The 24,451-nt window shown below is 39.1% G+C and overlaps 1 protein-coding gene across 5 annotated transcripts in view; it reads left to right on the forward strand.

Moving 5' to 3' along the window:
* Positions 1-24,451, forward strand: part of AGBL4 (ATP/GTP binding protein like 4) — a 1,474,608-nt gene that overhangs the window by 887,959 nt on the left and 562,198 nt on the right. For all 5 annotated transcript variants that reach the window (XM_031934116.1, XM_031934120.1, XM_031934122.1 and 2 more), the window contains one exon: positions 22,405-22,621. In XM_031934116.1, the coding sequence (XP_031789976.1) occupies positions 22,405-22,621 (217 nt within the window). The remainder of the gene's footprint in view (positions 1-22,404; positions 22,622-24,451) is intronic.

A 24,451-nucleotide genomic window follows, 5' to 3' on the forward strand; every position in this document is an offset into this window, starting at 1 on the left:
TCACAAGAAGAGAAAACCAAACACCGCATGTTCTCACTCATAGGTGGGAACTGAACAATGAGCTCACTTGGACTCGGGAAGGGGAACATCACACACTGGGGCCTATCATGGGGAGGGGGGAGGGGGGAGGGATTGCATTGGGGAGTTATACCTGATATAAATGATGAATTGATGGGTGCTGACGAGTTGATGGGTGCAGCACACCAACATGGCACATGTATACATATGTAACCTGCACGTTATGCACATGTACCCTAGAACTTAAAGTATAATAAAAAAAAAATGTATACGAAAACAAAAACAAAGACATTATAGTAGCTAAAGTTTAGAAAAATAAATTTGAAAAAGTGTAAAAAAAAAAGTATAATAATAAAAAAATTAAAAATAAAATGAGCCTATGGAGGAAAAAAAAAGAAGTCTATGCTCTAGTGTGGAGAGAAACAATTTCAAATGGTGACAAATGCTGTGAAGAAAATAAAAGGGATTGAGAGAAGTGATTTCAATCAGAGGTCTAATTTAAATTAAGTGGTCAGGAAAGAATCCTTTGTGTAGGTGGCATCTGGGATGAGATCTGAAAGAAGAGAAGGCATTGAGGAAGAATGTTCAAAAGAGAGAACAGTAAATGGAAAGGCCATAGGATAGGAATAAACTTGGCGTATTACAAGAACAGAAAGAATGCCAGTAGGCTACAGCAGAGCAAGCAAGAGCGAGAGAAGTATAAGATGAAGTAGGTAGAGGTCATGTCCTGATACTAACCTGTTTGTTTAGGTGCAATGGGAAGGCACTGGAAGGTTTTAAGCAGGTATGTGAAAAGATTCGATATTACCTTAAAAAAAAATCCTTTCTTTAAACAATATGCATAATCCTTGCTCCATCTTCCCATGCTTTTCTCTCTGCTTAGAAATTCCTTTAGCATCTCATTCTTTGGTGAGCTCTTAATCATCTATTCCTTGAGGCCCAACTCAAATGGGTCTGCTGACACCTGACCCTCCTGCCCAATGCATAATTTCTCTGTGGACACACTTCTATCACAGCACTTAGAATACTTCTTATAGTGGTCAGGATGCCTGTATTTCTTGTTAGACTGAATTTCTCTTGGTGAGGTAGGAGGGGTGGGACTGTGTCTTGTTCATCTCAGAATCTCCACTACTTAGAAAGATGTTGGTGCAGAGAAGATGCTGAATGTGTTGCCTGAATTTAGCATTATCCATATACAGCTGCTTTGAGTCGGAAAATAGAAAATTAACTAAATTTGGAAATTGGAGATAGCCAGGTGGGGTATACTACTCTCATAGGCAGGGTTCCAGGTCTCTTCTCCAGGCTGCATCTCTGGGCTGCTGTACATTCAAAGGCACCTTTGATCAACTGAGGCTTTGCTGCTCCCAGGGACATAGATCCTGGTATAGCTACATTCTGACTGATTTTCAAGTAAATAGAGATGTAATTTCTGATTAAAACAGCCAGAAAGTGCAGAGTTTTCACCACTTCCACACCCTTTCTCAAAATATGCATTCACAATACTGAGAATTCATTTTCAGCCAAGTCGGAGGCCTTGGGTTGGACTGGGACTATTTTTATTTTTATTTTTTTTCCGAGACAAGTCTTGCTCTGTCACCAGGCTGGAGTGCAGTGGTACAATCTCGGCTCACTGCAAGCTCCACCTCCCAGGTTCAAGTGATTTCCTTGCCTCAGCCTTCTGAGTAGCTGGGACTACAGGCATGTGCCACCACACCTGGCTAATTTTTTGTATTTTAGTAGAGACGGGATTTCACTGTGTTGACCAGAATGGTCTCCATCTCCTGACCTCGTGATCCGCCCACCTTGGCCTCCCAAAGTGCTGGGATTATAGGCATGAACCACTGCGCCCAGCCAAGTGGGACTCATTTTTAAGAAGTATCATATTCTATAAGGTCTCAGCCCAAAAGAATAGGAACCACTGCCAGATTTATTCTCCAAGTCATTGCTACCTCCGGAACTGATACAAGCCATGCTCTCACGTAAATCTTCTAAGGCCTCTCTTCTTCTATTTGCCCCTTGATCCTATCACCTTTGTCTTCACTCCATGGGATTTATTTTTTTCTCCTCTTCTTTCTCCCCTTATAGCAATAACTTGTCAGCTTGCAGAGCACTTTTTCAGTCTTATGCTTCAAGACAGAAGATCAGCTTAAGGAGAAGGATCGTAACCACCCTACTGTCAGAACCGTCCTCTTTTAACACTCAACACCACTTTCCCCATGTTCTCCCCAAATGCCACACCTAGAACTAGGATTCCTCCTAGAACTTTCTCAGAAAGGAGTGGGCTTGTTTTGAATGCTTCTGTTAAGAAGCTGGCTGCTGTTCAATAGTCCTGCTTGGAAAAGGAATCTTACTCTTTTCTTCTATTTTAGCGGACACTTCTCAAAAGTTCACTATGTGGAGCTTTGATAATTTTCTAGATCAACTTTCTTTGGTGCCATTTTAGTCAAGATAGAGGATGCAGAAGCAATGCAGGAAAAATGATGCAGTGTTCTACTTTGGAGAAAGTAGAGCATATGGATAATACAGTTGCTTGATGATATTCATTAGTCTGACCTTCAAATCCCACTCCATTCCCTGCAACTTGGTTCAGACTCCTCTTTAGACTTCTCACCAATTATTCCCACATGAAACCTATGCTTCAGCTGCAGTGCTCAGTTACTTTGGATACATCGTGTACACTCTAGTCTCTGCTCCTTCGCATAAACTATATCCTCTGTCTAAGAAGTCTTTCTTCCCATTTGAATAAAATTACATTTTATCCCACTGTCAAAATTCAGTTGGAAACCACTGTCTTCAGGAATCACCCTGATTCTTTCTGTCTTCACCCCACCTATGTCTCCTGTGAACATCCACATTATTTAGTATGTCCACAGAGGCAGGATAGTGTATTGTTTAAGTGTTAGCCTCTGGAATTGAAGCCCCTGTCTAGCTGCCATTGACTAGATGTGTGATCTTAAATGACATCTTTCAGTGGACACATCACATCTCTCCTACCACATTCTATTTCTTATTCAACCAAAAAAGCAATTGAATGTCTGAGTTACTCCTACATAGAGGTAAAATAGGCAGCTGCCTACATGGTGTGATTTGAAGTTATAATATGACCTGAAATTTTTTTCTTGCTGGCCTTTGATTAAAGTTTTGAAGATGACTTATACAACTAATAACATTATAATGAAATTCTTAGAATTATAACCTTATGGATTTGGAATCCTATAATGTCAATTCTAGTAAGATCCTTTTAGAATCAGTTAGTTTAATCTTGTTTTGCTATGTTTTTAATATAATCTTCTTGTTTTTTAGTTGGGGAAATTGCTTTTCAGAGAAGTAAATGAGTACAAAGACTATATACGAAATTCAAATTTTTCTTTCTCAACATTATTGTTCTAAAATGTAATTCCAATTATTTAAAGGCAAATGTGGCTTATATTGGTGTTTTCATTGTCTCCAATTATTTTGGGTAGGTATAAGTATATAATATACAATTTCTTTAATTGCTAAGAATAGAAATCTATTTTGTTTAACTTAGACAAAAGAAATACATTTGAAGGATATTGAGGACTCACAGAATCAATGGGAAGTAGAGACCTAGACCTGAGGGTGTGAATAAAGCAAAGAGCTTTAGTGTTAAGGAGAATAAGCCATGAAAGTGGCCTTTAAGTCTAACAATCTGGTCAAAACATAAAGGAACACCAAGTTCTCTCTGCTAAAGATGCAGATTCCATGGAAAGCCTGTCTGATTTGCCTAGATAGTGCATGTGCTTCGGCAAGGAACAGCAAGGCCTTTTACTTGTGACCCCACCAAAGTATACCAAACAGAGAAGGAGTCATTTAAGCATAGGAAATAATTTGCTATTGAGAAGAGGAAATAGATGTGGAGCAGCCAAAATTTACTAATGTCCACTACAACTTAAATTCTTTGTTCATATAAAGAAAATTGGACACTACTGACAGCTACCAACTGTAGCCTACTGGTATTTATGTTAAGAGCTTTACCTGTATTTTATTATTAGATGCTTTGAATAAATATATGAGAAAAATTCTACCATTCCCATTTTATGAATCAGAAAATTGAAGGTGAAAGAAGTTAAGTCACTTGCCCAACATTGCATAATTAAATGCCTGGCAAAACCTGGATTCAAAACCAGACCTGTTAGCCTCTAATATCTCTATTCTCACTGCTGCTCTGAACCTCTATGCATGTAAAAGAGCTAATGCAGTTCCTGGCAGCTAGCAGATACTCTATCCTGGAGGAACAGGAGCAACAGGGAAATATCAGTGGCACTTGCTATTCCCTCCGCATGCAACAGTCTTCCTCTAGAAATCCAACAGGCCTACTTCTTCACTTTATTCAAATGTTACCTCATCAGAAAGGCCTTTCTTCACAACTCTGTGTAGCAAACCTACCATCCCTTCTTTTACTTTCTATTCCTTTATGCTGTCTTTTTTCCTCTCATATCACTGGTCACCACCTGCCATGTATGTTTGTATATTTGCTCTCGCCCATAAAAACAGAAACCTTGTTTTATAAACTAATTTAGCATCAAGAACAGTACTTGACAAATATTAAATACTTGACAAATATTTATTTGATGAATGAACAAAACTAATATAATCGGAGGCACAGTTCTTAAGCTCTGATTCTAAACTCCAGTGTGGCTTCAGCCCAATCATTTATCTCTATAGGCTTCAGTTATAAAATAAAAAAGATTGAGCCAGATCAACCCCAACTCCCTGATCCCTTTGCCGTGTTTCTTGCCATCCAAATTCTATTTACCTGTTTGTTTGGTTTTGCAGGTTGTGCTTCTCTGCTAGCTTTCTTATAAAGAAAGCATTTTGTAGCTAAACAAGTGGTTGAAAGGCACTACACTGGGTGATCCTTAGAGTTCTCTATCTCTGTAAAAGTGTACAGATGTGTTAGCATAAAGGCTTAATAGACTTCCCAAATAGATTGTGAAGAAAGTCTTTCAAATAACAATTATGCTTTTCTAATATGAAAAAAAAATGTTCCTTGCCTCCTATACTTCTGATTCCCAAATTTCAGGAGGCTGGTAGCTGAGTTCATTTACTCATTTCAATTACCAAAAGCTCTTTACTGAGTCCATATTATTATTTTAATTAACATAATAACCCTAAAAAGTGGGAGGTTGTGAAATACGTGAATTCAGAGCTTCTAAGATTAATAAGTCTACTGAAGTATGAAAGCTTTTCACATAATTTTTAACTGTGTGAAGATCAGTGGTGTAGAAAGGAAGCTATGCCATACACAGGCAGATGACGGGCACTTAGAAATTGATTTAAAGGCATTCTTGCATGTGATGAAGGCCAAGATGTCACAGCTGACTCCTTTGAATCAGCATTTCGACCAGTTACTCAGTGAAGGAATAGCCTAACTGGGTATCAGTGGTGATACCTTGGGTGCCAATGGCTTTTGTGTATAAGGGGTCATTGAGAACATGATTAAAATCCTCTGTATCTCTTCCCTTCTTTGGGGGTAAATCTTTACTCCACAACATGGCTTACATGTTATGCTGTATCCTATGGCCTCCACCTTCCTTTTCAACCTTATCTGTTGCTTCTCCCTATCTTATTAACACTCTCATTCATGCATTCATTAATTCAGTGAATTCAAAGTGTGTACTTAGTGATTATTACATACCAGGCTTGGATTAGCCACTATAACATGGACCTACTCTAATGGAACAAAGAAGAGCAATAGTAAGTCATAATGAAGTATGATGCATGTTGTGATAGGGTATTAAAATGATCATGGAGCTGAGACAGGGTGAGGAGTGGGCATAGCTAATCTAGGTGGAAGGAGGACTTCCTAGAGGAAGCGAGACCAAAGATACATAACTCTTGACATATAAAGAATCTCTAGAGCAGTGGACCCCAGCCTTTTTGGCACTAGCAACCCGTTTCATGGAAGACAATGTTTCCACCGACGGTGGTTGGGGATGTGGGGATGGTTTTGGGATTAATCTGTTTCACCTCAGATCATCAGGCATTAGTTAAATTCTCATAAGGAGAGTGCAACCTAGATCCCTTCCATGCACAGTTCACAATAGGGTTTACACTTCTATGAGAATCTAATGCCACCAGTGATCTGACAGGAGGTGGAGCTCAAGGAGTAATGCTTACTCACCCACAGCTCGCCTCCTGCTGTGTGGCCTGTCCATAGCCTCAGGGGTTGGGGACCCCTGCTCTAGAGAGTTTAAATGTTGGTAGGCTCCAGTGGTTTGACAATTCAGGTCACTGGTTGACTTACTCCTAGATATATCTGGGGGTTAGTCCCATCCTACAGACAGTAAGAGGCTCTGCCAACAAGATGAAGTCTCCTTCTATCCTCAAGACTTTTTTCCAAGAATCACAAGTGGCTTGACCTTACTTGGCGTCCTACCTATATTGTGGGCTTTTGCTTTACCCTTACCTCTGACTTCTGTGTCAATCTCAGTTCCAAACCCTCTACTTGTTCTGACGTTGATAATCTAATGCATGTTGCTGAATCCAGCCTGCTGGTCACACTACTATAGTAATTCTTCTGGCACCATTAGGTAGGAATTCCTTTCTCTGTATCAGACATTCCCAGGGCTGTGCCATATCATTCTTCAGTCAGTGCTTTGCTTCTCCAGCCCAGATCTCATACCTGATAGCCTGCCATCCCTATGTACCCACAGGTCATCAAATTATTATAATTTTTCACATGGAGCAATGGACTGAGTTTGGCTTCCTCGCCTGCTGTCTGGAGACTGACATTCAAGGGGATATCTCCTCAAGATCCTCATCTGCTTCTCCATGTATCTGTGCCAGCCTTTCATTCCTGGTAGGTTAGCTCTCACTCCTGATTTCCTTTCTCATAGAGAGAATAATTTCTGCATGACCTGGCTTGGAACATGGTATGTCATCTCTACTAAGTAATCCTACTCCCCTCCTCACTGATTCTGATCACATCTTCATCTACTTCAGACTGTGATTGTATCTTCGCCCCCGGGAGAGCTGAAAGTCATTGGCTACTTATGCCTTCTGCCCCTCCTCATTCTTCTCCTTGGCAGTCTATTTCCTCAGCTGCTGACTCAGTCTTGGCTCCAACCTCATTATCTCATCCCCTATCCCCTGCTGAGTTTGGAAACCTAATTTTTGGGCCAACTCAGTTTTCACATTACTTTTTGGCTAAGTTCCCTGGATTTGACAACCTGGAAGTTAGCCCATTTCCTGGCTTTCTTGGACTCCAGATCACTTGAATCTGCTCTTATGATCTATTCCTCAGTCTTTCTACTGGGGGCTCAGTTCAGTGAACAACCATTCCCTGAACTGAGATTGGAAGTGGAGGGAGGACAAGGGTCCAGGGAGATGATAAATCAGATAGGGCTCTATATTGTCCTATTTTCCTATATTTCTTTGTCTGTTATTAAGCACCCTTAACCTTGTTTATGTCTAGCCTATATGACCCCACTCAGTGTGTGCAGGTGGACAATCTGTAACCACTTTGTGTGGGGGGTCATTATGTTGAGATCTTAAAAACCAGCACCACTGCTCCATCCCTCTTAGTAACCAAGCTTAGCTGTATGTCTACAAGCTGAAAAATCTCACAGCAGGTCCTCACATGTTAGGGTGACAATGACTACTCCTGCTTAAAATCTCTTACCTCATGAGGCTGTGTATTAGTCTGTTCTCACATTGCTATAAAGAACTGCCCCATATTGGGTAGTTTATAAAGGAAAGAGGTTTAATTGACTCACAGTTCCACATGGCTGGGGAGGCATCAGGAAACTTAAAATCATGGCAGAAGAGGATGCAAACACATCCTTCTTCACATAATGACAGAAAGAAGTGCCGAGCAAAGAAGGAAAAGTGCCTTATAAGACCATCACTCACTATCATGAGAACAGCAACATTGAGGTAACCACCCCCATGATTCAATTACCTACCACAGGGTCCCTTGCACAATATATGGGGATTATGGGAAGTACAATTAAAGATGAGATTGGGCGGGGACACAGCCAAACCATATTATTCCTCCCCTGGCCCCTCCCAAATCTCAAATTCTCACATTTCAAAACATAATCATGCCTTCCCAGCAGCCCCCCAAAGTCTTAACTCATTCTAGCATTAACCCAAATGTCCAGGTACAAAGTCTCATCTGAGACAAGGTAAGTCCCTTCTGCCTATGAGCCTGCACAATCAAAAGCAAGTTAGTTACTTCCTAGATACACTGGGGGTACAGGCATTGGGTAAATACACCCCTTCCAAATGGGAGAAATTGGCCAAATCAAAAGGACAACAGGCCCCATGCAAGGCTGAAATCCAGTAGGGCAGTCACTAAATGTTAAAGTTCCAAAATGATCTCCTTTGACTCCATGTCTCACATACAGGTCACGCTGATGCAAGAGGTGGGCTTCCATGGCCTTAGAGCTGCCAAAGCCCCTGTGGCTTTGCAGGGTACAATCCCCCTTCTGGCTGCTTTCACAGGCTGGCATTGTCTGTGACTTTTCCAGGTGCATGGTGCAAGCTGTTGGTGGATGTGCCATTCTGGGGTCTGGAGGATGGTGGTCTTCTTCTCACAGCTCCACTAGGCAGTGCCCCAGTGGGAACTGTGTGTGGGGGCTCCAACCCCACATTTCCCTTTCACACTGCCCTAGCAGAGGTTCTCCATGAGGGCTCTGCCCCTGTAGCAATCTTTTGCCTGGACATCCAAGAATTTCCATACATCCTCTGAAATCTAGACAGAGGTCCCCAAACCTCAATTCTTGACTTCTATGTACCCATAGGCCCAACACCACATGGAAGCTGCCCAGGTTTGGAGCTTGCGCCCTCTGAAGCAATGCCCCAAGCTGTACCTTGGCCCCATTTAGCCATGGCTGGAGCTGAAGCAGCTGGGAGCAGGACAACATGTCCCAAGGCTGCACAGAGCAGGGGTCCCTGGGCCCTGCCCATGAAACCATTTTTTCCCTCCTATGCCTCTGGGCCTGTGATAAGATGTGCTGCTGTGGGGATTGGAGATGCCTTGGAGACATTTTCCCCATTTCTTGGTGATTAACATTTGGCTCCTTGTTACTTATGCAAATTTCTGCAGCAGGCTTGAATTTCTCCCCAGAAAATGGGTTTTTCTTTTTTTGTTGCATCATTAGGCTGCAAGTTTTCCAAACTTTTGTGCTTTGCTTCCTCTTGAACCCTTCGCCATTTAGAAATTTCTTCTGCCAGATATGCTAAATCATCTCTCTCAAGTTCAAAGTTCCACATATCTCTAGGGCAGGGCAAAATACCACCAGTCTCTTTGCATAACAAGAGTCACCTTTACTCCAGTTCCCAAAAAATTCCTCATCTCCATCTGAGACCACCTCAGGCTAGATTTCATTGTCAATATCACTATTGGCATTTTGGCCAAAGTCATTCAACAAGTCTCTAGGAAGTTCCAAACATTCCCACGTTTTCCTCTCTTCTTCTGAGCCCTCTACACTGTTCCAACTTCTGCCTGTTACCCAGTTCCACATTTTGGGGTATCTTTACAGCAGTGCCCCACTCTCTGTGATACTAATTTACCATATTAGTTCTTTCTCAGGCTGCTATGAAGAAATACCCAAAACCGGGTAATTTATAAAGGAAAGAGGTTTAATTGGCTCACAGTTTTGCATGACTGGGAAGGCCTCAGGAAACTTGCAGTCATAGCTGAAGGGGAAGCAAACATGTCTTTCACGTGATGGCAAGAAGGAGGAGTGCTGAGCAAAGAGGGAAAAGCCCCTTATAAAACAATGAGATCTTGTGAGAACTCACTCACTATCATAAGAACAACGGCATGGGGGTAACTGCCCCCATGATTCAATTACCTCCAACTGGATCTCTACCATGATGTGATGATTATGGGAACTACAATTCCAGATGAGATTCCAACTACACAGCCAAACCATATCGAGCTGGAAAGAGAAAAAAGAACAATCTAGAAACAAACCAGGATAGTACATTATGCAGGATCCTGTCACTGTAGAGGAAGAGGAAGGAAACCATGTGGATGACTAATCCTTTATCATTTCTCTGAGAGAAGCACTATATGAAACTTGGGCAAAATCTTACTCATGGAACAGCTTCCTGGAGAAGCCCCTCCACCACAATACCCATCCATACCCAGCTCTGCAAGAAGCCCTCTAGCCAATCGTGTACCTAGAAATGGCAGGGCACAGACAGTCAGCCCTCTTCCTCTCTAGCATTATCCCCTCACCAACACACATTCACTCCATTCAGTTAACAAATCTCTACTGTGAGTATTCCATGTGTCAAGTACCATCATATGCTAGATTATTCACTAGTGAGCAAAAAACAGATACTGTCCCTACCCACATACAAATTACAACTTAGTTCGACATGTAAACAATAAACAAACAAGCACCATACATTCATAATTATAAATTGAGATAATGCTTTAAGAAAAGGATCTAGTTGCTCTGAGGGAGATTAGCAGAAGCTAAAACAAAAAAGATGGGTAGAAACCAGCTAGGCAAAGGAAGAAGTTAGTATGGAGAATAGAATGAATGGAAGGAAAAGTGTTCAAAGGTCTTGAGATAAAACTATGAAGTGGGTGCATCTGAGGAAGTAAAAAAGTCATGTTAAAGAGTTTGGATTTTATTCTAGCATAACTGGAAATTGTGAATTTTAATCTAGGAAGTGACATAATCCAATTAAGCTTTTTTATTCTTTTTCTTTTTTTGTTTTGAGACAGGGTTTTATTGTTATCCAGGCTGGAGGGCTGTGGCACAATCATGGCTCACTGAAGCCTCAACCTCCTGGGCTCAGGTGGTTATCCCACCTCAGCCCCACAAGTAGCTGGGACTATAGGTTTGTGCCACCGTACCTGGCTAACTTTTGTAATTTTTTTTCTTTTCTTTTCTTTTTTGGTAGAGACAGAATTTTGCCATGTTGCCCAGGCTCATCTCAAATTCCTGAGTTCAAGGGATCCAACTGCCTTGACCTCCAAAAGTGCTGGATTTACAAACATGAGACACCACTCTGGCCCAATTAAGCTTTCAAAAGGCTATGCAGAGAAGGGAACTGAGAGGGGAAAAGTAGGAAAAAGGAAGCTGAGCAGAGTAGAATACTTTTTTCAGCAAACTAGCCAAAACATGGAAATGTAGACAAGTAGACAGATTGGAAATATCTTTTGGAGAAAGATAAATTTAAAGTCTTTTAGAGAACTTAAGGCCTTAGTGAGATGTGAAAATTTCAGTAAATGATATCAAGCTAAAAAAATTTAATATCATTATTGACTTTGCTCGTACTTTTTGACATTTCATATCCAATCCATCAACAAATCCTATAGACTATCTTTGAAACAAAATCTAAATCTCACTTCTTTTCCACTCCACAGCTTCTTCCTTTACTTAACCCATTATTATACCTTGCCTGGATGGCCATGATAGCTACCCACTGGTCTTGCTTTCACTCCTCCCAACCCCCAGATAAAACTCTTACCAAAGACTACAAGGCCCTATAATCTAGTCCCCTCCCCCACTTTCTAACTAATTTTCTGCCAGTCTCCTCATCACTTATTCCTATTTATTCACACTGACATTCTTATCATTCCTAGAGACACAGAAACTTATTTCTGCCCTTGGACCTTTATGCTTGATGTTCTCTCTGGCTCACTGTTTTTCCAATTATATGTATAGTTTATTTCCTTACTTTGAGTTCTACTAAATGGTCACCTCTCTGGCCATCCTAATTTAAAAGTCCCTATGTTACCCTCTATCCCCTTATCTTGCTTTTTCATTCATTATACTTATAATTACCTTATACTACATTATACATTGATTTGTTTGTTTATCTCTCTTTCCCATTAGAATTTAAATTCCATGAAAGCATGGAATTGCTTTTTTTTCCCCTTCTGCTTCTACAACAGCTAGAAAAGTGCCAACATTGGAAGCTCTTGAGCAATATTTTTTTAAATTTTTTATTGACAAATAAAACAGGCAGTATTTATTGAAGGGTGAAACAGAGTTAAAGTTAACTCAGGTTTCTGGTTTATACAATTGGCTGGATGTAGATGTTGAAGCTATTCACTGAGATAGGAGCACTTTTAGAAGCCCAGATTTAGGGCATGTCAGATCAATTTTAATCAGGTTAAATTTGAGGTAACTTTGAGATATTCAAGAGAAGCAATCAGGTTGGCAGTTGGATAGAATGACCATGTAATGTATCATTCCAACTGAAAGTGAATAGGAGAACTAAAAAAAAAGTGTATACTTTTTGAAATATTGTTTTTGAAACAAAATTGATTTTATTACATGAGTAAACTTACAAAATAATTATTTTCAAAATCTATTTTTAAAAATAAAATGTAATCTAAAAATAAAATTAATAAGCATCCATGTATATTAAAGCAAAAATGTTTAAAAACATATTTATTTTCTTAAAATCAAAGTAACTTATTTGGCATACATTCACATGCTTTACTCAGTTTCTTAGTTACACCTATATCTAACACTATGTCATTGATATTTTTATGAAGAATTTTTTTTTCTAACATGTTCTCATGATTTTTAGTTTTTGATGACATTGCCTTTGCCTTTAATCTTCTTAGAGTTACATATTATGATGAATAAGTTTGAAACTGTTGACACATTCAATTAATTATTCTTTATACAACATACTATACTTAAATTAAAAGGGCATTTTCTCTATAGGTACTGAGGTACCTTCCTGATAAACTTAGAGCATATTTTCTAAATAAGGGACATTCCTAGGTGTAAGCGTTTTAGTATTGAAATATATAAATATTTTAGTCCAAATATTTATACAGTTTCTTCCTTATTTACTCCCTTCAGGAAATTTTTCTTTGATTATTTTTATAAAACAAAATTTGTCAAATGAGATGCTTCTTCTTCATTCTTTTAAATGTTCACCAAATGTAGATATTATAAAACTGAAGGCCTTCTCAATTTTATTCCACTCTAGTACAACACGTAAATGTACAATTAAAAATAGGAGCTTCATCAAAAGACTCTTCTAATAAGCTGTTATCCCAAAGTAAAATCATAGAATTTCAAAATTAAATCTTGTATTTCAATTTTGCTTTCACCATTTAGTTTGTGCAATTTCTTTCTTGCTTTTGTAAAGACAACTGTCATATCTTCTTGTTTGCAGGCTTTATTTTAAATAATTGCAAATTGATAAAAGCTTTAAAAGCTGAAGCACTTTCGTGCTTCATTTATTGAATATTTGATTAAAGATTGCCGATTGATTTTGAACAAAAGACACCCAAAATGTAAAAGTCTCATTAACAATAACAAAGAAAAAGTACAAAATCAATGTAGATTAACAAAATTTTGAGCCTAACAAAATTCTGAGCCTTTATTAAAGACTCAAAATATCTGAAATCACATTGATGTCAGATAATAAAGACAGAAAGTGTGGTCTGCCTTTCTAAAACTTTATAAAAACATTTTTTTCACGTATAGTTTAATGTCAGCTTCATACAAAAATTGTATAGTTCTGTTTGGATACATTTTGACAACTATGGCTTCTATTTTGAAGATAGAAAATAGAAGCTTGTTTGGATGCAATTATGAATTATGTAGACACCTCAAACCAATTCAAAATAAATTTTACTCCATAGGTTTGTTGATTTAACAAGTACATTGCTTTCACCAAACCAAAATAGGTTTGCTAATTTAACGAGTATGTTGTTTTCACCAATTTCAAAAAATACCAATTGTATTCATGTTGCCCTAAAATAATTTTTTCTTTAATGTTTAACTTTTGAAAATGAATAAACTGTATCAGTACTACCAAGACAGCATTTTAGCTTCAATAGAACGAATTTCCAAAAGCTTTACTTTGGTTACGTGAATTGGATGAAAATAATTGAATTACATTGGAATTCAGTTAAATTATTTTCTGTTTGATATATCTGTTGACTTTGATATAAAACTGCTGGTTTTAGTTCTTCTGCTAATTGAGAAAAGACATTGACAGCTACCACTTCATACCCAAGGGAACTTGGAATTGGAAATTATCAAAATTATTTTAAAATAGTCATGTACTCTAAATAATAAGCCAGACGTCAGAAGTTATATGTAGTATAGCTCTGATGTCTGGCTTTTCATTTAGAGCAAATGACTGTTCTAGAATAATTTCAATCATATTTCTTCTATGCTTCTGCTTTTGCATGTGTAAATTGTAGTATTTTGGCATAAGTTTTTTCAAAAATAAGTATTAACTATTTAAGTAGATGTTGATGTTTCTTCAGCAGATTTGTGTTTTCTGATTTGTATGTAGGCATGTTATCAGTACATCCCTATCAGGATCATAAACACTGACAAATGTTTTATACAAGTTATGTACTTATCATTGCATGTCATGAGAAATGGAAATTTTGTAGTTAACTTTCCTAAAACATACACTTTTGTAGTTTTGAGCTCATTGCTGGTAAAAGGGTAACAGATAAAAAAATTTTCAAGAATTTTAACTAAACAAGAAAATAAATGCATAATTTTAGATTATACCCTGGGATAAATGTGTCAAGAGCATTCAGACTATTCCCTATAAGCAAGACTACTTAGTTTCTGTTTCCCAGGCATATTTCAAAATCTCCTGACCAGTTATTTTCCACATTTCCTGTTGATCCCACTAACTAGTAACTTGGAGACTCCATGTATCTTGAAGGTTACAGCATGGGCCACAGCACAGTTGACTGGTACAAGCTGCCAGCAGGGACGACATCTTTGAATACTCCTCACACCACCATTTGGGAACTGAAGGTGTTAACTGCCCTCCTGTATCCAGATACATTTAGTTTTATCAGAGAGCACATTCCTTGAAAGGTGGATATCGGTTACTTTGGGTCTGCAAAATGTCAAGAAGAGAAAACAGGTTATCACTGTCTTTAGTTAATAAGCATGTTTTTAAATTAAGACCCCGTCCATTTTCACTTTTTCCTTGACCCCCTACCTTGACTCGCTCTGTCCATTTCATGCCCTAAGCACGCTTAGTGCGAACTTGGAATTCATCGTTCACAACCAAGAAGGAACATGATGCCAACTATCCATCACATACAGCATGATGAGTATCGCATTTACCATTTACTGAGCACCCCATATGTGTCAGGTACCAATCTCCAAACTTAACAACAAATCCATAAGCTAAACACTATTTCCATTTTGTAGATTGGGAAACTCAGTCCCAAGGTTACATAACTGATTAGTAATAATGGAAATGGATTAGAGTCTAAGCCCACATTAGTTCTGCTATACAATGACTGCATTTCTAAAAGACATCCAAAGCTAGAATCGAACACAGCCCTATCTGTTCATTCAAAACCCAGCACTGACTGACTTATTTTTACTCATTCATTTGAAATATTTATCAAGTGCCTCTGTATGCTAGGTTCTATGCAAGGCGACAAGGAGATTCCAGTCTGGTGACTTCACAACCTGAACAATTATTGTTATTCCACCCATGATGTAACAACAAAATAATTTGGATACAAAACTTCAGCGCAAACCTGACCCATTTCAGCTATGGTCTACCACCCAAAGCACCCAGAATTCTAATACTGCCTCATATACCATCCCATACCCCAGCAAATGACAGTTTTGAAAACACAGTGCTTCTCACCTAAAAGTTTCACAACAACCCTAAGAAGGATACAGGATGCTTTTTAGTAACCACATTTTATACAGAAGCAGGGGAGAAGAATATAACAAGAGCTTGGACTAGAATCCAACTCCTAGATCCTTGTTCAGTCTCCTCTTCTTGCTGCCTGTCAGGAATCTGGATGGGAGAAGACAGAGTATGTGATTTATAGCCTCTCATTGCATGGGGTGCCTGTCCCTGGAGTTTCTGTCTGCACTGGCATTCTGCCAGCAGCCACCATAGGTAGGAATATCGTTGCTGTCCATGACCAGGGGGAATAATCAGTCTCAGCTATTCCTCAGCTCTAAACAAGCCTAAGTAATTGGGTTTAATTTTAATTTTCTTTAATGGCTTGGAATTAATAGAAGCAGCTGCTGCCACAGTGTGTGGGTGTCCTTCTCCAGAAGGCACAGACCAAAAAAAAAAAAAAAAAAAAAACCCTACATATAATATAAACTCTGAAAAATAAATAATACAGTGTGTAGGACAAAAAGGTTAATTCAAGAATTGAGCAGTGTCTTTTTGTTATCAAAAATTCAGCTGGCAATATGTAGCACTGTCTCTCTCCTCCCACCCTGAGTGCCCATCAGCCCCTGATAAGATGATAATCTGATTAGACACTGGGTGTAAAAATGTGTTGCCTGTATCTGAGCACTCTCTCAGTCTTTCTCCCCCTCCTTGTGACTCACCAAGAGATTAGCTGTGACAAAGTGCAGAGAGAGATAAGAATAGATGTGCTGGTGACAGGAGTCCTATTATAATTATTTGGAGGAAGATAGGATTGGAATTAGAAAGGGTCCTGTTTGCCTAGAGAGGGTGCATTTAGAATATGGGTATCCATCCAAGGTCCCTGGCTGTGCCAGACATCAAAGAGGAAAAGGAGGGGGGGCAAATGGCTCAAGCTAGGTGATAGCCTTGGTTGTTCCAGCCAAATGTAGACTAAAGGCCATGTGTTGGCATAAATGACAAATGAGGGATTCAGCTGCCCTCACAAAGGGCAAAGGAATGAAATATTACCTCAATTTCAAATATGCCTGAGAAACTACATGCCAGTTTGCTTCCATCCCCTGAGTATATGAAGTAAGGGAACCAAGAGACTATAACTGCTGTTGCTGGATAAATCTGAGGTAGCACAGCCTTGGAATGGTGGGAAGAACATGTGCTTAGCAGTCAGACAGTAGTGTACATCAAACAGATAGCACAGCTATGGAGATTCAAAAGGTGCTTAAAATTTGCTACTTCCTTTGGGGATATCTGAGTGACTTTGTGATCCCCTTGTTTTGCACACCTTTTTAAAGACTTACAACCTGGAAAGAATGATATTTTGTTGTGTCCCTTTCTGCTAATTTGAAGAAAAATGCTTGTGTCTACTGGGGTTGAAATGCCTTTATTCCCATCTGTATTTCTCTGCTTGATTAGAGAGGAAATTAGGGCTCCTGTCTTTCAAGGCTCCTGAGGATGACTAGAGAATGCTGTTGTTTTAGAGAAACTTATGTACTGCATTAGGTCTGGGACTTCTCTTCTTCCTATGTTCTGGTAACCTCCAAAATGATGCTTTGGGAATTTAGCTGAGGGGTCTGAACAGAAAGTAGAGAGGATGATAGATGGGAGGGGAATCATTGATGCACTCTTAAGTCAACTCAGTCATTTAACAAAATACGTTGAGTTCCTCTTCAGGACCAAGTACTGTGCTAGTGCTGAGGATTTTGAGGTGAATCAGAAACACAGCAGTGTCTGCAATTAGTATTTAGAGCAGTTAATTCATCCTGAAGTTGTTGACGAAGACTTCAAAGAGGAACTATCATTTGAGCTAGGCCTCACTTCTCTATACAGAGATGCACTATGTAGAAAAGAATGAGAATCACAATTATAGGCAGAAAGAACAGCATTTAAAAAGGCAAGGAGGTTTTTGAGAATATGATATATTCAGGGCATGACTTAAAGTTTCACTGGAGAGAGTACAATATATATATGTTAGTGGAGCTGACATTATTTATTCACAAACATATTTATCTAATTCATAAGCATTCTTGGCACTTCATCTATAAGCCGTTGTATAGGTCCTGGAGAACTAGAGATGAACAATATGTAGTACCTGCCATCCAGGAGAGCTCATTCTCATAGTGGAGACAGGAATATGTTTAAATTGATGTAGTGAGATAGGAGCTATACTAGAGAGCTAGAATGAGATAGAATAGACAGAGAAATAGAATGAGATAGAAGCTATAATAATGTTTGTGAATGTGTTGAGTGTGTACATGCATGAGAGAGAGTGTGTGTGTGTATGTATGTGTGCATATGTGCTTACTCAGAACATTCAGTTATGCATGACTGAATCTGAGGATGTAAGTTACAGACCTCCCTCATTCATGTGGATGTCCCCAAGACATTGAACTCAGGACAAGGCCTTATTCCAAGAGCTGGATCAGCCTTTAGTCCCCACGTCTTGAAAGCACACACCACAGGACCTGAAATCTTCCTAGGTGTCTGGCAGGATCAGGTGCTGTGCCATTTTCTTTCTGGGATCTTCTGGGGAGTCATGAACAACTTGCTTAAGCATAAAGGTTCTTGACTCTACCTTTATTTTCATACCATTGATATAATATGAATAACTTCAGAGGCTTGTTGAGAGGAATAAAGAAGTGAATACATTATAAAGTACATGGAATGGCCTAGCATATGGTCAATGCTATATAGATATTAGGAAATAGTACTATAATAATAATTATTATTATCTTATTGTTTCCATGGATATCATAGACTATCTGTGTTAAATGAAATCATAAGTCTGCCCTGTCTAACCTCACATCAAGTACAGGAACTTTATCCCCTAAATCTTCTATACTTGTACTTCTCTGTAAGGCAGCCCTCTCTACTTTCTCTTCAGCTGAATGTTAAAGAGTCTCTATACTGAACTAGAATCTGCCTTCTTGTGATGCCTACCAATGTCATTCTGGGATAAGAAGTTTTTTTTCCCTTTTTTTCATTGCTTTTTAAATAAATAAGTATTGCTTGAGACTGCTCTGTGCCATCACTAGAGTTAAAGAAGTAACACAGTTTATATTTTCAAGAAGCCTACTCTTTGAAGAAATATCCAAATATCCATTTACTTTTATTGTTCATTGTTAAGAGACAAACTAGATAATACAAATCTTTTTATATCATTTTTTAAAGTAGGGAAAAAAATGAAGACTCAATAGTCAGGGAAGGCTTTAGAGAAGAGCTGTGTTAAAGGGTAGTCACTTATACATTGATTTGTTCATTTAAAAAATATTTAAACCTTTGTTGACTATTGACTACATGCCTCATCTATCAGTAGGAGTTCACCAAGTATGAAGATGGTGGGGAAGGCAGTTCAGGTAGAGGAAAGATCGAGTACAAAACATAGAGATATTGAAGGTATGGCACAAAATTGTGTTAGGGAGTTATGAGTAGTTGAATATAAACAAAGCAAAGGTTTCAAGGAAGGTGAAATGGGTGATGATGCTGGAATCACAAGGCCATCACAGGAAGCCTTGTGGGCCAAACTGAAATGTGAGGATAGAAAGTTGCTTAAAAGTTTTTTAGCAAGAGAGTACTGTAAAATCAGGTTTTTCTAGAAGTAGAAGGTAAGGCTGTAAGTTGGATGGCAAGGGGAAAAGGAGAATGGAAAGATACTGTAGGGATTATGAGTACAGGATTTTGAGCCACACTGGCCTAAGCTTAATACAGGATCTGCTGCTCACTGATCTTGTGACCTCAGAGAATCTTTTATTTTTCCTCTCGTGGCTTCAATTTTTTTTTATCTATGTAAAGGGGATAACAGTCCCAGCTCATAAGGTTATTGTGAGGATTAAATGATGATGCATATAAAACACTTAATACAATGGCTGAGACATAACGAACAAAATAAGAGAAAAATCAGAAGTATGTCCCAAATGAAGGAGACATTTTTTCCTCCCTAGTTTCAGCCCCCTTTGCTTTATTCTTTGCATTACTTGAAAGTCTTGAATTTTGCCTGCTGAGCCCTCCTCAAATAGATTTCTGTTTGTATCCTTAGGAAAGTCTAGACAATCTAAGCCCTGAACGGCATCTCAGTTTCCCTGAATGATTGCCCCAGAGCCCATTAACTCTACTTCGTCTGCTAATCAGGTTAGGCATCCGGGCTCACCCAGGAGAGGAGCTGGAACAGCTGCAGGCAGTAGATGGATTCTCCTGATAGCACATAATCAAATTCAGTGGAGACAGCAGGCACTCAGAGTCAAGTTGCAGAGCTTGGCTGGAAGAGGAGAAAACTGTGGTGACAGAATTTAAAGCACACACCCTGGTTGGATATACTGGTAAATAAAGAGCTGAAAATAGCATCATAACCTGAGACCTTATGACTATAGGAACCGCTTGTGAATGAAGACATACTCATCCAGGGCTCTAAGAGACTCAAACTCAGACCTTCAAGTCAGGGCCTGAAGTGACTATCACAGACCATTGGCTGGAAACATTAAGGCCACTTTCACAGACGTTATCCCCAAATACAAATCAGGAGCCCTGAGACTCGCAGATGCCGCCAGCCTGCCTCACTTTCCTATATCTTCAATAACATCACAAACGTAGAGCATCATGTATTCTGTCCATACCCACATCCTTGCACTGGTCTGTTCTCTCTCTAATCTTGACTCTTCACTGCTTCCTTCCCTCTCTCTCTTCAGACCTCTTCATTTTCCACTTTTCCTCTGTAACACAGCTCCATGGTTAATAATCCCACTTCGATCCTCAGTCTTTAAGTTCACTTCTTCGTTTACCCCTTGTCTTAACCAAACTAGACTTGGTTAAAAGTCTATGATGCTTAAATATTTGCTGAATAAAACAATGAACTGAGGCCTGACTCTCTTGGAGGACATTAGTTCCCCCATTGCCCTCTCAAGAAATCCTCATTCTTCTACACTGCATGTACAGAAGGATCAGGAGGGGTCACTTTTCTCCTCACTCCTCATGCACCTTCCAAGCCATCATTTCTCTACCTCATCACTGATAACTCCAGAATTTAGGGTAGCAATCTAGTTAGAAAAAGGAGTGCCTATAAGATTTGTCTTAAAGATATATTTCCATTATAAGAAGACTGTTATTTATATATTTATTGGCAGTGGCTTTGGGAGTAGGAGGCAAATGGACTCTATTGGTGGGCCAAAGTGCACCTCTTAACAACCTTTGATACTACCTCTGACTTTTATGTGAAAGTTCTGTTTCTTTGTTGCTTAGACTGCATTCTATCATCCTGTCCTCCTCCTCAGCACTTTCAGTTTCTTACACATCTTAGACCCCATGGCCCATCATTTTAGTCACTTTTTCTAATATAATCAAATACCAGAATATTTAATTAAATTTAATATAATCAAATGTATGTACAGGCATCAATGCCATGTAACCACTGCTGTTCCATAGGAATCCCACAGCTACACCTCCCACTCTGGCCACTTAGCTTCAGAAAGACACTAAGGTAGAAACAAGATTCTGCAACAAACACTAGTATGTTATAATGCTCTCTGTTCTATCTGTTAACAATTTTCTCCAGGTGGTTCTTCCTGGAGCCGGCACCCTTCTTGTTCTTCTCAATTTCCCCTCCTATACCTTCCTCCTCACATTTTTCTTCATATGCCCCTGTAGTCTATGGCTTCTCAATTGAATGCCAAGCCAATACAGGTGAGCCTTACATCCTTCATCCACTGTATCTACACTCCCCAGGAGCATTCCTTCCTTTGAGGATCTTCCAAATCAACCTTGGTGTCTAAGACTTATTAAGCAATTGATAAAAAAAAAAACAAGAGTTACACAAAATGTGGAGCTGAACTGGCCTGGAATTTTCGATGTAGTATCATGGAAAGGGCACAGTTTGAGGTGAGATTTGCAGGATAAGCAGTATTTGAAGTAATAGAAAGAGACATTCACTGCAGGGAAACATTATGAAGAGGTTGGATATCATAAATCATGAGAGGGTAGAGTAACTCTTTAAAGTGGGTAAATGCGAAGATATTATGGAAACTATGACTGCAACATTTTTGTTTCCTGTTTGCATCTCAGTGTTTAGCTTAGCAAAATTGCCCACACAGCATATTTTAAAGCACTATTTCCCAAAGTGCTTCTGTGGAAAATTAGTCTTGTGGAATGCTCTGTAGAAAATAACAGTAATAATTTAGAGAAATGTTGAATATTTTTCCCTTCCTTGAATATATACAATGCATATGAGTTTATTTTAAAAGTTCTTAATTAGTCTTATAATTTAAAAAAGCTGACTTCCCTGGGAAAAGTAGGCCTCTCCCATTCATATCTCTACAGCATCACAGTCTTTATTTGCCTTCAAGGCACTTTTAGAATCTTAATTATATTGTCTACTTATTTTTAATATTTTATTGACCACTTCCCCACTATTCTCCATGAGGACAGAGATCTTGCTTGTCTTATTTATTATTGTACATCAAGGCCTGGGCATGTGATGCCACATATGTTGGGTGCTCAAAATAAGGATAAACAAATGAAGAGAATGTATCTATTTTTGTTTAAGTTTGCATTTTCCAAACAGTTGAGAAAGGATAGCACTGCATTGTGAGCAAAGAGCTGCCAGATTCAGGTCCGTTTTAGACACTATGTGGTTTGTGTTGTCATTCTCCCAGCCCCATTACCCATGGTTCTTGATGTTACAGTTTTTCTACTAGGCATTGATTTATATGTATTACCTTTTGAAGCTTGAACAGATGTCTCATATGCCCAAATTTCTTTGTTTATATATTTTAGGCAAAGGCTGCCACCCAAAAATGTTTACTACTACCGCTGCCCAGACCATAGGAAGAACTATGTGATGTCCTTTGCCTTTTGTTTTGACCGAGAAGAAGATACTTACCAGTTTGCTTACTGCTACCCATATACATACACTCGCTTCCAACATTACCTTGACAGCCTGCAAAAGAGAAACATGGATTACTTCTTTCGGGAGCAGCTGGGCCAGAGTGTGGTAAGGCCTGTGCCAGGTTTGGGTTACTCATTTAGAAACAGGCAATCTTGGGATAGGGACTTAGCAGTGGGTTTTTATGGAATGCAAATAATGAATAGTGGTGCTTTCCAGAACTTTTTAATAATTTACTAACTACAATTAAACAATTATATAATTAGTATTAATTTAACAATTCTTTAAAGTATTGTTTTTATTGCGTGATTTATTGTGACTATGGGGCACCATAGTAAGATATGAGAAGAAGTCACAGAGTAAGATATGAGACAGATGGTTGTTTTTCTGAATGAAGCTGATAAAGCTCTCTACCAAAATACAAAAGTTAGGTAAATCCCAAAACCTCTGAGAGAAAAGGAGACTTTTACTGGGTGTTGCAAAAGGTATGAAAGCATTTTATTACTGTGAGCTTCTGATACGAAGAATACATTTCTTAGTGAACCAAACTTGCCTGCAGTACAGGTTAGCAAGTGGTGTACAGTTTGGTTGTGATGGCCACAGTGTGCTCTGTCTCTGTCATTCATCAGTTTCTGACTCTTTTTTCCTGCTCCAGGTTTAGTTTCCTGGGTCTAGAGATTTCAGTTTCCCATTCTGTAATAGTTCCCTATTGCTGATGTGACAAACTACCACAAACATGGTAGTATAAAACAACACAAAATTATTATCTTATACTTCTGGGAGCTAGAAATACAAAATGAGTCTCACTGGGCTAAAGTCAAGGTATCAGCAGATCTATGTTTCTTTTGGAGGCTCTAGAGGAGAATTTATTTCCCTGCCTTTTCCAGCTTCTAGAGGCTGCTTGCATTTCTTAGTTTGTAGTTCCCTTCCACCTTAAAAGCTATCAGTGGCTGGTTGAGTCTTTTTCATGCTGTATCACTTTGACATGAACTCTCTGTCACTTATAAGGATCCTTGTGCTTATAATGGATTTACCCAGATAAATCCAGGTTAATCTCCATATAGCAAGATCTTTAACTTAATTACATCTGTGAAGTCCCTTTTGTTATGTGAGGTAACATAGTCACAGGTTCTGGGGATTAGGAGTTAGACATCTTGGGTTGGGGAGTGGTGCATTATTTCGCCTACCACATCTTCCTACTTCCTTTTCTTTACTTTGTTCTTTTTTTTTTTTTTTTTTTGAGATGGAGACTCACTCTGTCACCCAGGCTAGAGTGCAGTGGAGAGATCTCAGCTCACAGCTCACTGCAACCTCCGCCTCCCGGGTTCAAGCAATTCTCCTGCCTCAGCCTCCAGAGTAGCTGGGATTACAGGCCTGCACCACCACACCCAGCTAATTTTTGTATTTTTAGTACAGACAAGGTTTCACCATGTTGGCCAGGCTGATCTCAAACTCCTGACCTCAGGTGATCCACCTGCCTTGGCCTCCCAAAGTGCTGGGATTACAGGTGTGAGCCGCCACACGTGGCCTCTTCCTACTTCCCTCTTCCTCTTGTGCCCAAACTAGGATCTGAAGTTGTTCTCCACACCGAATTCATAGGTTTTACTCTTTGTTGTCAGCAATACTTTGGTTGCTGAATAAGAATAAGGAGGTGCTAATTTGGTTTTATGTTTTACTCTTCAAAAAGTGTGGATTGTGCCCCTAAAAGAGGCATATTGGACAGGCTCTAAACATTCTAAATGAAGATACTGGTGAAATTGGCAGAAGATATTGTACTTTGGGTTCTGATATGTGTTGGTAGTTAAATGGACTCAGCCTAGGGACTGTTTCACATAAAAGTGAGACCTATTTCTAAATAAATCCAGGATACCTCAAAAAAGAGAGCATTTATTGAGGGCCTATGTGCAACTCAGGTACCTGAGAGACAAATGTGCAACT

The sequence above is a fragment of the Piliocolobus tephrosceles genome, chromosome 1 (assembly GCF_002776525.5).
Source record: "Piliocolobus tephrosceles isolate RC106 chromosome 1, ASM277652v3, whole genome shotgun sequence".
NCBI classification, from domain to species: Eukaryota; Metazoa; Chordata; class Mammalia; order Primates; family Cercopithecidae; genus Piliocolobus; species Piliocolobus tephrosceles.